This window comes from Tympanuchus pallidicinctus, unplaced genomic scaffold, assembly GCF_026119805.1.
Source record: "Tympanuchus pallidicinctus isolate F22 unplaced genomic scaffold, pur_lepc_1.0 scaffold22, whole genome shotgun sequence".
NCBI classification, from domain to species: domain Eukaryota; kingdom Metazoa; phylum Chordata; class Aves; order Galliformes; family Phasianidae; genus Tympanuchus; species Tympanuchus pallidicinctus.
The window spans coordinates 14,402,057-14,415,437 of NW_026294739.1; the positions used below are offsets into that span (position 1 = coordinate 14,402,057).

The 13,381-nt window shown below is 52.1% G+C and overlaps 2 protein-coding genes across 2 annotated transcripts in view; both read left to right on the forward strand.

Moving 5' to 3' along the window:
• Window positions 1-5,138: 5,138 nt before the first annotated feature.
• Window positions 5,139-8,847, forward strand: CUNH2orf72 (chromosome unknown C2orf72 homolog). The gene is made up of 3 exons (XM_052686947.1): window positions 5,139-5,667; window positions 7,606-7,722; window positions 8,342-8,847. The coding sequence occupies exons 1-3, from the start codon at window positions 5,139-5,141 to the stop codon at window positions 8,428-8,430; spliced, it is 735 nt and encodes a 244-aa protein (XP_052542907.1). The 3' UTR covers window positions 8,431-8,847.
• A 1,386-nt stretch (window positions 8,848-10,233) lies between these two features.
• Window positions 10,234-13,381, forward strand: part of PSMD1 (proteasome 26S subunit, non-ATPase 1) — a 61,152-nt gene continuing 58,004 nt past the window's right edge. The window contains exons 1-3 of the mRNA XM_052686883.1: window positions 10,234-10,378; window positions 12,118-12,161; window positions 13,213-13,286. Of these exons, the coding sequence (XP_052542843.1) occupies window positions 10,363-10,378; window positions 12,118-12,161; window positions 13,213-13,286 (134 nt within the window). The 5' untranslated portion in view covers window positions 10,234-10,362. The remainder of the gene's footprint in view (window positions 10,379-12,117; window positions 12,162-13,212; window positions 13,287-13,381) is intronic.

The following is a 13,381-nucleotide window of genomic DNA, read 5'->3' on the forward strand; positions in this document are numbered from 1 at the left end:
AAGGGAAGCTTATATTGGTGTTTCTCTTGAAACATCACTTTGCAATGAATGCTGTTGGGACAGCTGTCTGACATTGTCATGCAGTTTCTCTGTGTGTGTGTTAATACTTGCTGGTTTTCTTGCCATCCCTACCACAGTAGTGTTGGGATGGGAAGATTTCATACACTGAGATGCTGTTACTTTAATGAACTCCATGAGGTTTGTTGAACAAAAAGGCAATGAAAGTGGACTTAAGGATTCTTCAAGTGCGAGTTTCTTAGTGCATAAAAAATACCGTATGACTTTAAGGGAAGCTTCAGACAGCTGCAGGTTGGCATGGCTGCTGCTGATGTCATAGTCTTAGTTCACTCCTCAAAGGAGTCATCAGTACCCTGAGTGGGTGGTCGTTGCTGAGGCAGGGAAGTGGTTGCCCTCACCTTCACTCAGGTATGCTGATGTCTTCATTCCCCATGTGAGATCCTGTGCCTGGGCTGGGACACCTGAGCTGGGCCTTTGTTCTCCTGTGTTCCTGCAGTTCTCTCCTGTGGTGGGCTCGTGTTTCATTCAGGACTGATCCTTTTCTTCTGAAGGAGGTGGAACAGCTGTGTTCTGACTTAGTTAGAGTACATTATTGGATAAACACCTTTTTTAAGTGAAAATCAATAGTGGTTTGGACCTGGCTACTGACGCCTGGTGTACAAATTATTTCCTAGCTAAAACAACTGAATTTGCCTCCTTCAACAGCAAGAGGGCACTTAAGAGTGAAAAGCTGCAGCATTTACATGGATAAGCAGTGGGCAGTTTGCAGGGTACTTGAGTCAAGCAGGGCTTTATTTTTACAAGCACCGAGGAGTTGTGAGATTCAAAGAAGTGTGAGGTGGAATACACATCATTATTTTCTATAGCATTTGTTTGTTCCTCACCAAATTGTGTTTGCACACAACTGAAAGAAACAGGCGTAGCCTGTTGGAAGGCCTCTACTGCAAGTACCTTTGCTACAGCTCCTGAGTGAAAACCCCTTTCACTCCTTTCCTCAGCAGTGCAGCAGAAAATAATTGCACAGGAAGAAGCTATGGGATCAGAGGAGCCCACCAGCTGCTCCCTTACAGACCAAACCAACTGTGAGTTCCTTAACCTACTGAACATGCTGGGGGTGAAGAACGGGGAGCTGCTGGTGATGGAGATGAAGGACGTCCACATGACAGCCCCCTCAGTGCTGATGGATTTTGCTCAGGACCTGTTCAGTGTAGGTGATGGGAGGACTGAACTGCAGCAGACGGAGGAAAAAGAGGAGGAGGAAGACGTTCAACCGCACCTGGTTTTTATGGTTTGGCAAGCCACCACTTTGAAGCAGCTGATGCAGTGGGATTATCTGGATGAGACCCTCTTTAACATAAGGAACTTGTTCCCATGCGTGCCAGCTGCGCTGGTGCTGGTGGTGATCCATTCAGGCTCCCAGGAGGAGCTGTCCCGGGCCGTGGAAGCACTCAGGAGGATGCAGTGTCTGTTGGATGGCGCTTTCCAGCAGCTCGTGGTGGAGGCAGCGGTCTACAAGGCAGACCAGCCCGATAGCATCATGGAGGTCAAGAGAGCTGCATGTAGAGCACTAAGAGAAGTCTTTAATTGCCAAGAAGGTATCCTGGGACATAGCTAAACAGGGGCAAGGGACAAGGATGGGCTTTCTGGGAACAGAACCATGAGCTTGGGCAGGAGTGTGGAGGGTCTGAGAAGCACGAAGGGCCAACATAAGTTTGGAAAACACCTCTAAGATCATCTAATCCAACCATCCTCCTACCACCAATATTACCCGTTAATCACATTCCTCATTGCCTCATCTCCATGGCTCTTGAACACCTCCAGGGATGGTGACCACCATCTTGAGCAGCCTGTGCCAGCACACCACTGCTCTTTCAGAGTTTTTCCTGATATCTGACCTGTGCGATGCTTAGTGGTACTCAGTGACCAGGTTCAGATGCAGGAGGGAAGACAAGCTGGAATTTAAAATGAGGGATTGAGTCCTGGTCTGGGAATGGAAGATGCGAGTCAGAGCCCATGTGCTGTTAACTTCCAAGCATGACTGTGGTGGCTCTCACTGCCCCAAAACACATGGCTGTGGGGATGCTGCTCAGTGTGAGAACCTCCACCCCAACTCCATCGCTGGGGCTTCCCATGACTGCTAATAGCTGTACCACCAGCCTTGTGTTCTTCTCAGTGAGAAGCAGTAATTCTTTTGGGTGAGCTGTAGGGAAGGGCTGTTACCAGCGTGGTTCCTGCTGTGCTCCTATCCTGTGTTTCCTCCCCTAGATGTCAGCTCACCGAATCCCAGTTCTGCTTGTCCAGCTCAAATCAGCGCCCAGCAGTGGGTCGCTGTCCTCAGCCTGAGCTTGTGCCACGTGAGGTATCACAGATGAGTTGCAAACGAATTCCTGGAGACAGCAGGATTTGCAGGTTGGGTTTAATGCCGTTCACCCAGGTGTCTCTCTGTAGAATATTTCCTTCGTGGTGCTTTGCTTGTCTGCCAGTCCTGCACAAGAGTGATGCAGTGCACGATATCTCAGCTGCCAGAAGGGGACGCTGCTCCCTCAGCTTGATGCCAGCCTTGCTCCAAAGCCCTGAGGTCTTCCCAGCATCAGCTGGGCAGGCAATCCACCCTAGCAGAAATCACTGAGTTTCTGCTTGCTTTCTTTGCTGCATGGTTCCCAGCAGCACAAAGTTCCTGACATTCCTCTGGGTTCTCTGCAGCCACAGGACAGGGGGTGAGCAAAGTTTGCTTCTGGCTCTGACTTGCTGGCCCAAAGGCTGCAAACAAGATAAAGGTCCCTCTCCTGCCGTGGTGCTGTTTGCCATCAGCACGTTGGTCTTTCCCAAGCTACTCCTGCGTGCCAGAGTAGACAAAGGGTCAAGGACAAGCTGTCTGAGCAGTTGGATGTGTGCAGACTTTCCCACCTGCCTTGCTGGAAGGGCTGGGGATAGGCTCACACCAGAGTCCATCAGGAATGGGGGGTCTTGGGTGGGGGGCACTGTGGGAGCGGTGGATGGTTTTGGTCTCTATCAGCAGTGAGCCCAATAAAAGCTGAGCTCACTTCTCGCCCTCTCTTTCTGGGCAGGGCAAGGCACTGTGGTTAGCTGGGTTTTTTTTTCCTGTTAGGGCTTCATAAGGATAACCTTTTTTTTTTTTTTTTTTTCCCAGATCTTGTATCCACCTAAAATCTTATCTGTTATGGAGAGAATTATTAAAGCCTTGTCTTTATTTGATTTCTCTGTGTGCATCTCTGAGCTGTATAGCTCCGAGCACCAGGTGCCATACAAACTCATGCAGAGCAGGGGGGATTTGCAGGGATTTTCCCTGAGGGAAAGGATCCTCCAGGGGAAATTTTGAGTGTGGATTCTTTCCGTGGTGATGTGGTGCATCGTGCCTACGTGCCAGGACAAAGTGCGAGCGCACCTTGTGTGCCAGGAAGGCACCCTGCCAGCTGCCCAACTGCAGGCTCTCTGAGGCTCCCAGGCAGCCGTGCAGGCACTGTCTGACATCTCTCACAGGTTCCGTGGCTTTCCATTGCAGTAAGGGGAGGTGGGCTTGGAGAACCGAGAGGAAGAGTTTGAAGAGCTGCACTGAGGACTGTCAAAAATTGGTACAAAAGTCCTTTCTCGTGTCCTCTCACTTTAGATGAGAGGTGAATCACGGTGAATCATCTCCTAAGGGGCCGGATCCCATGGGTTTTTAGTCTTGCTCAGAGCTCACAGCACTGTGTCTCTGTACCAAGCACCATGTCTTCCTCTTTTTGCAGTCCAAAATGAACAGATCTTTGCTCTTAGCGGGGCACGGGCACATGCAAGAAGTACAATTGCCCTCATTTAGAGCAAGCTGTTGATTTGCTGCCAGCACATCATCGGGTTGCAGTGTGAAGGCAAAGGGCGGAACAGCAGGACCTGTCTGTACATCCAGGTCTGCATTCAGGTGCCTGCTGCACTCCAACATCACTCCGTGGGCACTGCACACACTGCTGAGCTGACGCTGCCTCTGCCTCGCTGTGCTGTATCTCTTTAAGCAACACAGAGGAAGATAAAAGTGTGTTTGCTCTTAGGTCCCTCCTCTGTTAATGAGTAAGGAAGTGTAAACGAGGTTGTTTGGGTATTGTGGGTGATGTTCACCTCTCCAAGCAGCCCTTGCTGGCAGCAGTATGTGTGTACCCAAAATTAACAATACAACTGCAGTGGCCGTGATAAACAGCTCCATCCATTCCCAAATATTAGTTTTTGGATGAGCTTACCAGCAGTTTAAACATCAGAGAAACGGGAAGCAGACCTCGTTCTGGGCGTGGGATGCAGAAAAGCCCCCTCACTGAGCAAGATTCCTGTAAACGCAGAATCTGGCTGACCTTAAGGCCGCAGCTGGCTGGTGTCAGGCTGGAGCCCTGGTGTGCAGACAGCTGCTCTTGGGGTTACAGCTGTACAGGAGCGTGGGCTCCTGTGCCAACAGACCCTGATCTTTGGAAGAGGACCCTAACCTTGTTTATCTCCTCTGACTTGATTACCAGCACTAGTCAATGAGTAAGGTCCTTTTATTAAGAGCCAGAGAGGCTGTCTGAAACCCCCGCCCTGACTGTCTGACCCCACAGTGCCGGTGTGGGGATGTGTTTGCTGAGCCTGTTGTAACTGGGACACACATTCTCCTGGCTTAAAGCTATTGGCACACAGTGACCTTCCCAGGCTGCCCTTCCTGATACCCATGGTCAGGCTGGATGGGGCTCTGAGCACCTGATGGAACTGTAGGTGTCCCTGTTCATTGCAGGGAGTTGGACCAGGTGGCCTTTAAGAGGCCCTTTCAACTCCAATACATCTATGTTGTCCCCTAGAGGATGTCTGCAAGAGCAGTGCTGCTGTCGGCACCTTTCAGCTGTTCACATCCTCCCGTATTCTTTGCAACAAGACATTAAATGTATGGGGAATGTCGTGCGTAGCACAGTAAACGTTTACCATTGCTGCTGGGACTTCCCTCTTCACCTGACAGCCGTGCCAGGGCCGGGCAAAGCCCGAGTCCACCGGTACCGGAACCGGGAGATGCTCTGGGCTCGGGGCGGGAACCGGGGCCGGTGGGGGCGGTGCCGGGGGCGGTGCGGAGCTGCGCTCAGGGAACGCGGCGGCGGCGGCAGCGGGGGATGGAGGCGGCGGAGCTGCGGGAGCTGCGGGCGTTGGTGGAGCGGGCGGGCGGGCGGCGGGCGGTGCTGCTGGTGGCCGAGGTGGTGGCGGACGGCGCTCCGGCGGCGGCCACGTTGGCGTCGTTCGCCCGGGAGCTGCTGGGCGACGAGGCTCCTCCGGGGCAGGGGGTGGAGCCGGGATGCCCATCCCGGTCCCGATGCCGGCGGCGGGAGCTGGGGGCCCGGCTGCTGCTGGTGCTGTGCCGCGGAGGAACGGCGCGGGGCCGCGGGAGCCGTGCGCGGCTGCGGGAGGTGGTGCGGGACGTGCGGGGCCGTTTGCCTCGGGGGCCGCCGCCCGCCGTCGTCGGCGTTCTTCTGCCCGGTGGGGACGGGGAGGACGCGGCGGTGCTGGACGCGACGCTGCGGCGGCACTTCCCGGCGGCGGGCACCGTGCAGGCGGCGCGTTACAGCCCCGGGAGTCCCGCAGCGCTGCGGGAATGCCGCACCGCCGCCTGCCGAGCTCTGCGGGCCGCCCTGCAGCACCCCGCAGGTACCGAGGGTTTGGGGAAATCGGACGGGGGAGGGATGGAGGGTGGCACGAATGGGGCACGCATTGATCTCCCTGATCCGGCCCGCTACCTCACTTCTGCAGGATTTGCCAGGGAGATCTGCCCCTCCCCAGGGACTTCCTGCTGTCCCCAGTGGGATCCGTTTCATGCAGTGGGATCTGAGCCTTCCCAACAGGCTCTGCCCCTTCCCCGTGGGTCTCCTCCTGGGGAGGATGGGCTGTGGGTTGGGAAGCAGGGATGTGGCAGGCAACGGCTGTGGCGTGGTGCTTAGGATGCACATTCAGGTGCTGATGGATGGGCATTCTGGGGCTTGGGGTGCAGCCCTGGCCGCAGAGGGCAGGCAGGTTCTGCAGGAGGAAGATGCTGGCATTGGCTTCACGCAAGTCAGAACAATAACAAGTGAGCACTTGGTTCTAAAACCACAAGCTGTTGGCAGCTAGGTGAGCAGCATAAGGATGGCAGGGTGAGAGCCTGAGGAACAGCATTTGATGCACAGAGAAGGGTGAGTGGTGTTTACCTGCAAGCACAGGATGCAGCCCCAAGAATCAGGTGCTTCTTCCCATTGGCTCAATCCAGAATCTTGGATCTGAGCCTTCAAGGGCTTTGAGACCACCAGGACCCATTGCATTTTCCTGCAAGGGTATGAGGCTGCATTCTACCCACTCTTTGTGCCAATGCATGCATGGTCTTCTTTCCAGCTTCCTTCCTGCAGCCTTTCGCTTTCCTCACATAATTCCTGCAAGAATTTCTTCTAGTAGTGTCCGCCAGTTCTGGGCACAGCAGCTGCAGGAGCAGGGAAGCATCCCTGAGTGCACACTTTTTTTTCCCCACCTTTGTGATTTGCTGGCATTTGCCTCAGTGCATGAATCTTTGGGATTATCTGTGGATTTATCTTTCACGCCGGTGTGGGTGTGGAGTGCAGTGGAGAAAGAGGAGCAGAAAGCCAGAGCGGTGCTGTGCAGGCAGCCCATTGGCTTTACAAGCACTGTGGGTAGGAGGACTCAGCATTGCTCACCAGGACTCTGCTGGTGCTCTGAGTCATAGAAGCGTCCCATGAACTGTATTGGTAATGAGGATGCTCCTCAGCTTCAGGGTTCAACCTGATGCAAGATCAGCTTCTTTCCACGCCCCTGTGAGCCGTGTGCTCCAAAATGCCTATGTGACCCTTCTGTGCCCACCTAAGAGCTGGGGATCTCTCTGGCAGTGCCAGCCCATAGGACAGCATGAGCTTCTCTGGAGCCCAGGCTCCTTCATCCCATGGCTCTTCCCAAGGAGAATAAGATTTTTAGTGGAACGTGCAGGAGGAATGCGTGCGAGATGGGCCTGGGGTTTGGAGCAGCTTGCAAAGCAGGTTTGAGGAATGTTACCAAAAAACAACCCTTAGCTGGGGCTGAGCTTGTCATGTTTCCCTTCTGGCCTTTGCAAAGGATTTGTGCCAGGCTGCTCCCCACTGCGTCCTCAAGGACTGAAATCAGGGGATGTGTTGGTGGCTGGAAGTCTGGGGCTGTCAGACAGCAGGAAATGCTGCTACTGTGAGCCCTTTGGTGTTGCAATAAGACGAAGGACGCTGAAGTGGTTTATCATTTGCCACTGGGAGACAAGATCTCCTAGGAGGTGAAAGGCCAAGTGGCATTTAGATGGGGATGCTGAGCCGTTGCAGACTATAAAATAAGCTGCTGCAGTGTTTTGCTATAGCAGCATGAAAGTTTGCAATAACTTGCTGCTACCTCTGTTGTCCTTTAGATGAATTTCCAGGGCAATGGGGAGCTTTCAGGTCACTATGAGGGTTTGCAGGAGCTGTTCCATGCTTTCCCAGGGTGGTGGGTTTAGCTGTTGGAGTTGGGCTGGTGGGAGTTAGGCTGGTGGGAGCCAGGGGAGCAGTGCCTCTGATGTTCTGAATGCTTCTGTGCTTTATCCAGAGGAGGGGAAAGAGAGGGAAAGGTGGAGGATGCCTGCCCTCCTGCAGTGCATCTCCTGGAGCCGGAGGAGCCAGAGAAAAGGCCACGTGTCAAAAGCTGCCAACAATGTCCATGAAGGTATGCCCAGCTGCCTTGCACACATGCTGATTGCTGGAGGCTCCTCACCGACTCCTTGGCTGTCCATATGCCCACACCTCTTGTTGGTGGCCTCCTGACACTGTTTCCTGCTCCAGACACCACTTCCTGGCCCAGGTTTGGCCAGAACCCGAAGACAGACAGTGTTCGCCTAAATAAAAGCATGCTGGGCCCAGTGCCTGGGAGCACTGCTGGGCAGTGACACAACTGTGCATCCACACAGTGAGTTGGAAGCATCACCCCAATCCTACATGCTGCATTCTGCATGAAGCGCATTCCTAAACCACTGACAAGAGGGAGGGCAGTCAGCTTCAGGCTCCAGTTCAAAGCAGGCAGTGAAGCCTCAGACCTGTGCAGCTCATTTGGAGGCTGCTGAAACCACAGGACTCTGTGGGGCCCCTGCTCTTTTGCTGCATTTTAAGGGGATGTTGAGTTTGTAAAGCAAAAGGAGAATCCATTACAAAAAAAATCACCTGTGCTTAGGTGGTATCTACCATTCACTTCGTCTCCATGCTTTATGTCTGTAGCGCTTTAAGCTGCAGTTTACATGAGGAAGGGTTTCCCACTCCACTGTCCCCTGACCTCTCTCTGCTCTTTGCAGACAACTTGCAGGACCCCCAAGAGGTGGCTCTGACCAGTCTGTCTCCCAATGGAAACTATGAAGATGCTGCTGGAGGTGTGGGCACCTAAAGCTGTGGGCACCTGATGTGATCCCTGTCCCGGTTCTGCCTGGCTGGTGTGGAGCTGTAGAAGGAGCAGCTGTGCCCACTCACCCTCAGAGAGCCCACAGATTTCACCAAGGTCTTCTGTGGCTGCCAACAGCCTCTGAGCTCCATGACAAAGCCACCCCCTGCCTATGGGGCTGTGCTGGTGGACACTGGGCTTTGGAGGAGCCCTTTAGGAGTGTATCCTCCATCCTGGGCAAGGTGACGTGGGGACTTTAGCTTCCATCTGCCCAAACAAAGGCAAACGAACAAAGCTCCCCACTCAAATTGCTAGAGATGGCCTCCCAGGCAAATGGATTCTTCTGCCTTATTTTTCTGCTTTATTCTTTATTCTGAAGCTGCTGACCTCTCTTTGATCTAGGAAAAAAAAAAAAAAAGACAATTAATGCAGTGGCATGGAGATTGCAGCGGGACTAAGTATGAAGTCTCGTATCTACCAGCCAGTTGAAAAGCTTGGAAACATGTGAATAACATGAAGAAATACAGCTCTGGACAGCAAATATAACACAAAAGATATTCCTGGCATCTGGAGCAGAGGGTGGTTCTGAGAGCAGGATGTGTCCGTCTGTCCCATCGTGGAGCTCGCAGACTGACTGACACACTGCCCGTGCTGGAGGGAGGCAGACAGGACTGCGGTGTGCTTGGGGTGAGATGGGGTACGGCACAGGTCTGTCGTACCTGGGACATCTCCACAGCTGTGCTGGCAGCCACTTGATAGAAGTGTTTAAACATCACCTATTTAAGCAGTTCCAAAGGGCTGCCTGTGGCCTGTGGGGCAGCATGGAATCATAGAGTCACAGAACAAAGTCACAGGCTTGGTTTGGAATAGACAGCAAAGTTCCAACCTCCTGCAGGGTTGCTTTATGGGTGATATGATGTAATGCTCAAATACCTCTTTAAACTTTTATTTTAATGCAACGTAAAGCGGGTTTCATTTTATTTTTAGCACAAACGGCTGGGTTTTGTCTGTGCCTGGCCGTCCTCAGCTCCCCTCAGCTCAGGCAAAAACTCCGGCCCGTCCTGCAGCCCCGCTCCACACTGGATCGCAGCAGTGCATCCTACAGTCATAGAACTGAGTCAAAAGTGTCCCTTAAAGGCCTTCTGGCCCAACTCCCTGCACTGAACAGGGACACCAACAGCTCCATCAGTGCTCAGAGCCCCATCCAGCCTGACCTCAGCTGTCTGCAAGGACGGGGCACCACCACCTCTGTGCAACCTGTGCCAGTGCCTTACTGTGAAAAACTACCTTCTGACAGTGCTGTTCTGCCCTTTGGGAGCAGAAGTGCTTTCCTGCAGGCCATGGAGCACGGCCCTGCATTAGCCCTGTGTTAGCCCAGCACTCTGACCTCCATCCTTTCCCCACGCCGAAGTGCTGCGCTGCGTTCTGCGCACCTCGATGATTTCCTAATTGAAGGGCACTGTTATTCCAAGTGCTGGCTGTAATCAATAAACACACTCAATTTCTCAACTGGAACTTGTTTCTTTTTTTGTTTTGTTTTGTTTGTATTTTCAGTTTGCCATAGGGTTGTCCTTAAAATAAGGCGGTGCGTGGTTTAATTGAGCTAAACGCCACGTGCAGTGCGGGGTAACGCCGCTGCCACCACGCGCCTTCAACGTGCGTAAAGCGTACAGCCCGCCACTGCGGCCGGGCGGGAAGGGCTGCCCGACTTCCGCCTGATTCCCCACGGCTTTTCGAGCAGGCGATCGCCGCGGCCACCTTTGCCCGGCAGCTGAGAGGCCCTGCCGGAAGGGGGCCTATGCGGCACTTCCGGGCCGGGTGGCGGCGGAGCGGCAGAGGCGCGGAGGGGATTCCAGCGGCAGCAGCGGTGCGGCTGAGCCGGAGCGGAGCGCAGCGGAGCGGGCGCCACCTCCCTCCGCGGGCCGGGCGGGCGGCACTATGATCACCTCGGCCGGTGAGGGAGCGGCGCGGGGCCGTGCAGTTCGCCGGGGTTTCGCTGAGTCAGGGCCGTGACTGGGCGCCGTCGCAGGCCGCGGGGCCGCCGGTCGGAGGACTCGGAGGGGCGGCCCGAAATGGGCCTTCATCTCTCCGGCCGGGTCACCCGTGGCCGCCGTCTCCGCGCGGCTCGGCGGCCACGACCGGCGATTTAAGCGTGAGCTATCCGGAGGCCTCTCGCTGCTCGCCCGTAGAATCGGGGCCGGCGCTCCGTTGGGGACGGGCGGGAGGCAGAGGCTGCGTGAGGAATGAGATGTCAAACGCTGCTTCTGGACCTGCGGAGAGCTTTTATGGTTTTTAAGAAAATAGGAGGAGTGTTTCTGAAAGTACTCAGGACAGAACTTGGAATGTGAATGGTTGTGGCTTTGGGAGGGAAACGTCGCAGAGCATGGCAGTCTGCAGGCAGTGCTCTGTTTGTCAGCTCTTGGTTTTATGTTTGAAGCCTTGTTGCAGTTGAGAAGAAGCAGGAGTTCATTTTGAAGGAGTTTTAAAAGAGGAGAAATAGTTTGTTGAAGATCAGTGAGATTGCCTTTACCTGGAGGTTTGGGAACATGTGGGTAAAAACAAACTGCTTATTTGGGGCAGAGTTGCTGTAACAGCATGGAGCCCTGTGCTGCTACCAGTTGCACCTGTGGGGTCCTTCAGTGTTCTTCCAGTTGCTGCTGACAGATACAAGTCCAAAATCTCTGACAATAGAAATTCCACATTTTACAGGCAAAGCGAGGAACTTTCTTTTGTCAGAAAGCTTTTCTTGTCATTGCACCTCAGCCATTAGAGCTCCAAATATAACTTGGTCCTATTGCTGCTCTTCGTATTCAACACAGAGATCAGATCAGTCATCTTTTTGGCTTTTTGCTGACAGCTGCCTTATCTCAGCAGACTGGCCAGCTCCAGGCCTCCAGTCAGCCTTTCTGAGTCGTGGTTCCTAAGACCTTTTGTCATTGCTCAGCTCTGTACGCCCCAGCCTGCTCCTGTAGCAGGGTGCCTAGCAGAGGATACTGGTTGTGTGTGGGCACATCTGTGCCAAGCAGAGGGGAGGATTGTCTCCTGCATCTGCCAGGAAACACTCTCCCACATCTCAGTGTGAAGTTTGGGTTCTGTGCCTCCTGGTGCAGCCATATGATATTGTTGGTAGTGTTTCAGCTGAGTTTGCACTGCCACTGTGATTCCTTTCTATGTCAAGTGTTTTAGATTTGATCTTTGCTCTCCCTTTGGAATGTTACACTCCCCTTGGATTCTTCCCTCCCTTCTCACAGTTTGTCAAAACCTTTTGAAAGCCCAGTTCTGCCTGTCAGCAGGCTTGCTGGCCTTTCTAGTTTGGTATCTCCTGCAGGTTTAAAAAAGTTATCAATGTATGTGACATGGAAGATCAACATTAGTGAGTTGTGCTGGAACTCAGGCAGGTCCTCTGCCCATTCTTTCAGCTGCAGCCTTCTGGTCTGACAGTGAGCCATCTATGGCTGTTCTTCCATCCAAGCTCTTCAAAAAAGGATCATCTTTTATGAGGAATGTACCTTTTCAATTATAAATTATAAGCTATTTTATTTTTAGTACGAACTTGGATCTGGTCTTGGAATGTTAATATGGAAGATTTTACCAGCATTCCAACATCAGCGTTCTTTCCTGTTTTTATTTTTGAGCTAAATGGCACATTCACATCTAAAGCAGTCCCAAACTGACTGTGATCTTGTTTTGCAGCTGGAATTATCTCTCTTCTGGATGAAGAAGAGCCACAGCTCAAGGTAAGCTCAAGGTGCTGCTTATTACATTTGGCAAAAAATAATGGCAAATGCATTGCTTTTGAGCTTAAAGTAAAAAATGCTTGGATCTCAGTAACTGTAATTCTTAGCCAGGAACAGGTGAGCTCCAGGTAATATCCAGTCTGAAAGCAAGGACTGAAAAAAAACAGATGGCAAAGTTCTTTGTTTTGAATATGGATCAAACTGGGGCTTTGCTGAAGCCTCCGCTTATCTTAATCATAGTGGGACTTTGTTACTTAAATGTGTACCAGAGACTGCATTTTGACTATGTAAAATTCAAAGCTGAAGAGTTGTTAGCATAACTGCAGGCATGTGAAATAATAATCACACTTAAGAGTTTTCTCTTGAAAGAAAGTTGCATTAGTAATAAGAGAAGATAACAGCAGCAGGAGCTCTGCAGCCCTCAGAGTTCTGAATCCACTGGACGACACCAAACACCCAAAGTGATGATGGATCGGTGATGCTCTCTGATTGTCTGAGCACAAGGACAGATCTCCTTTTAGGAAGGAGGGGTGCATCTTGTAATGTAGGCAATCCCCTGCAGGTTTTGCTTCAAAACAGACATAAATGGTGATAGATTTGATCTATCCTGCTTTGCTCTGAGCTGGTTGGAAGTGGGCTGTTTACAGCCTGTATATCATTCATCTGGGAAAGCATAGTGTCCAAGTTAATTAATAGTGTTGGCTGGTGTAGACCGTGGGCTGGAGTTCTTTGTGCTATCTTAAGGTTGTTCCAGACCCTTTGAAAACTTTGCATTTTGAGGAATTTGAGCTTTCATCTGTTTTAGCCAACCAGACCTCACAGAGAGACCATGGGAAGGAGCATCAGGCTCCTCTGCTCGTAAGTGAAGCAGCCATTTTTTTGCAGAAGAGTTGCAAAGATTAGAGAGCCTTTGTGGAACTTTATTAAAGTAGGGCTTGTTGTTTAGGTGGATCAATTCTTGTTAGTGCTGGATCACACATAATTTTTTGCCGAGGGAAGGTACTAAATGCATTGTTTATGTAACATAACTTTGTATTATTATTATCTCTAGGAGTTTGCTCTTCACAAGCTGAATGCTGTTGTCAATGACTTCTGGGCAGAAATCTCCGAGTCAGTGGATAAAATGTAAGAAAAAGCACCCGTTACTGCAGGGTGTGCTGCTTTAAGAGGAAATGATACACTAAGTGCATGTCATTCTCCTTGCCTCATACTGGCTATGG

Excerpts from the sequence above, each read along its gene's own strand:
- CUNH2orf72 (XM_052686947.1), top strand. The coding sequence starts at position 5,139 with ATGGAGGCGGCGGAGCTGCGGGAGCTGCGGGCGTTGGTGGAGCGGGCG. Across the intron at positions 5,668-7,605 it reads CGCCCTGCAGCACCCCGCAG|AGGAGGGGAAAGAGAGGGAA; the intron begins GTACCGAGGGTT and ends TGCTTTATCCAG. Across the intron at positions 7,723-8,341 it reads TGCCAACAATGTCCATGAAG|ACAACTTGCAGGACCCCCAA; the intron begins GTATGCCCAGCT and ends TGCTCTTTGCAG.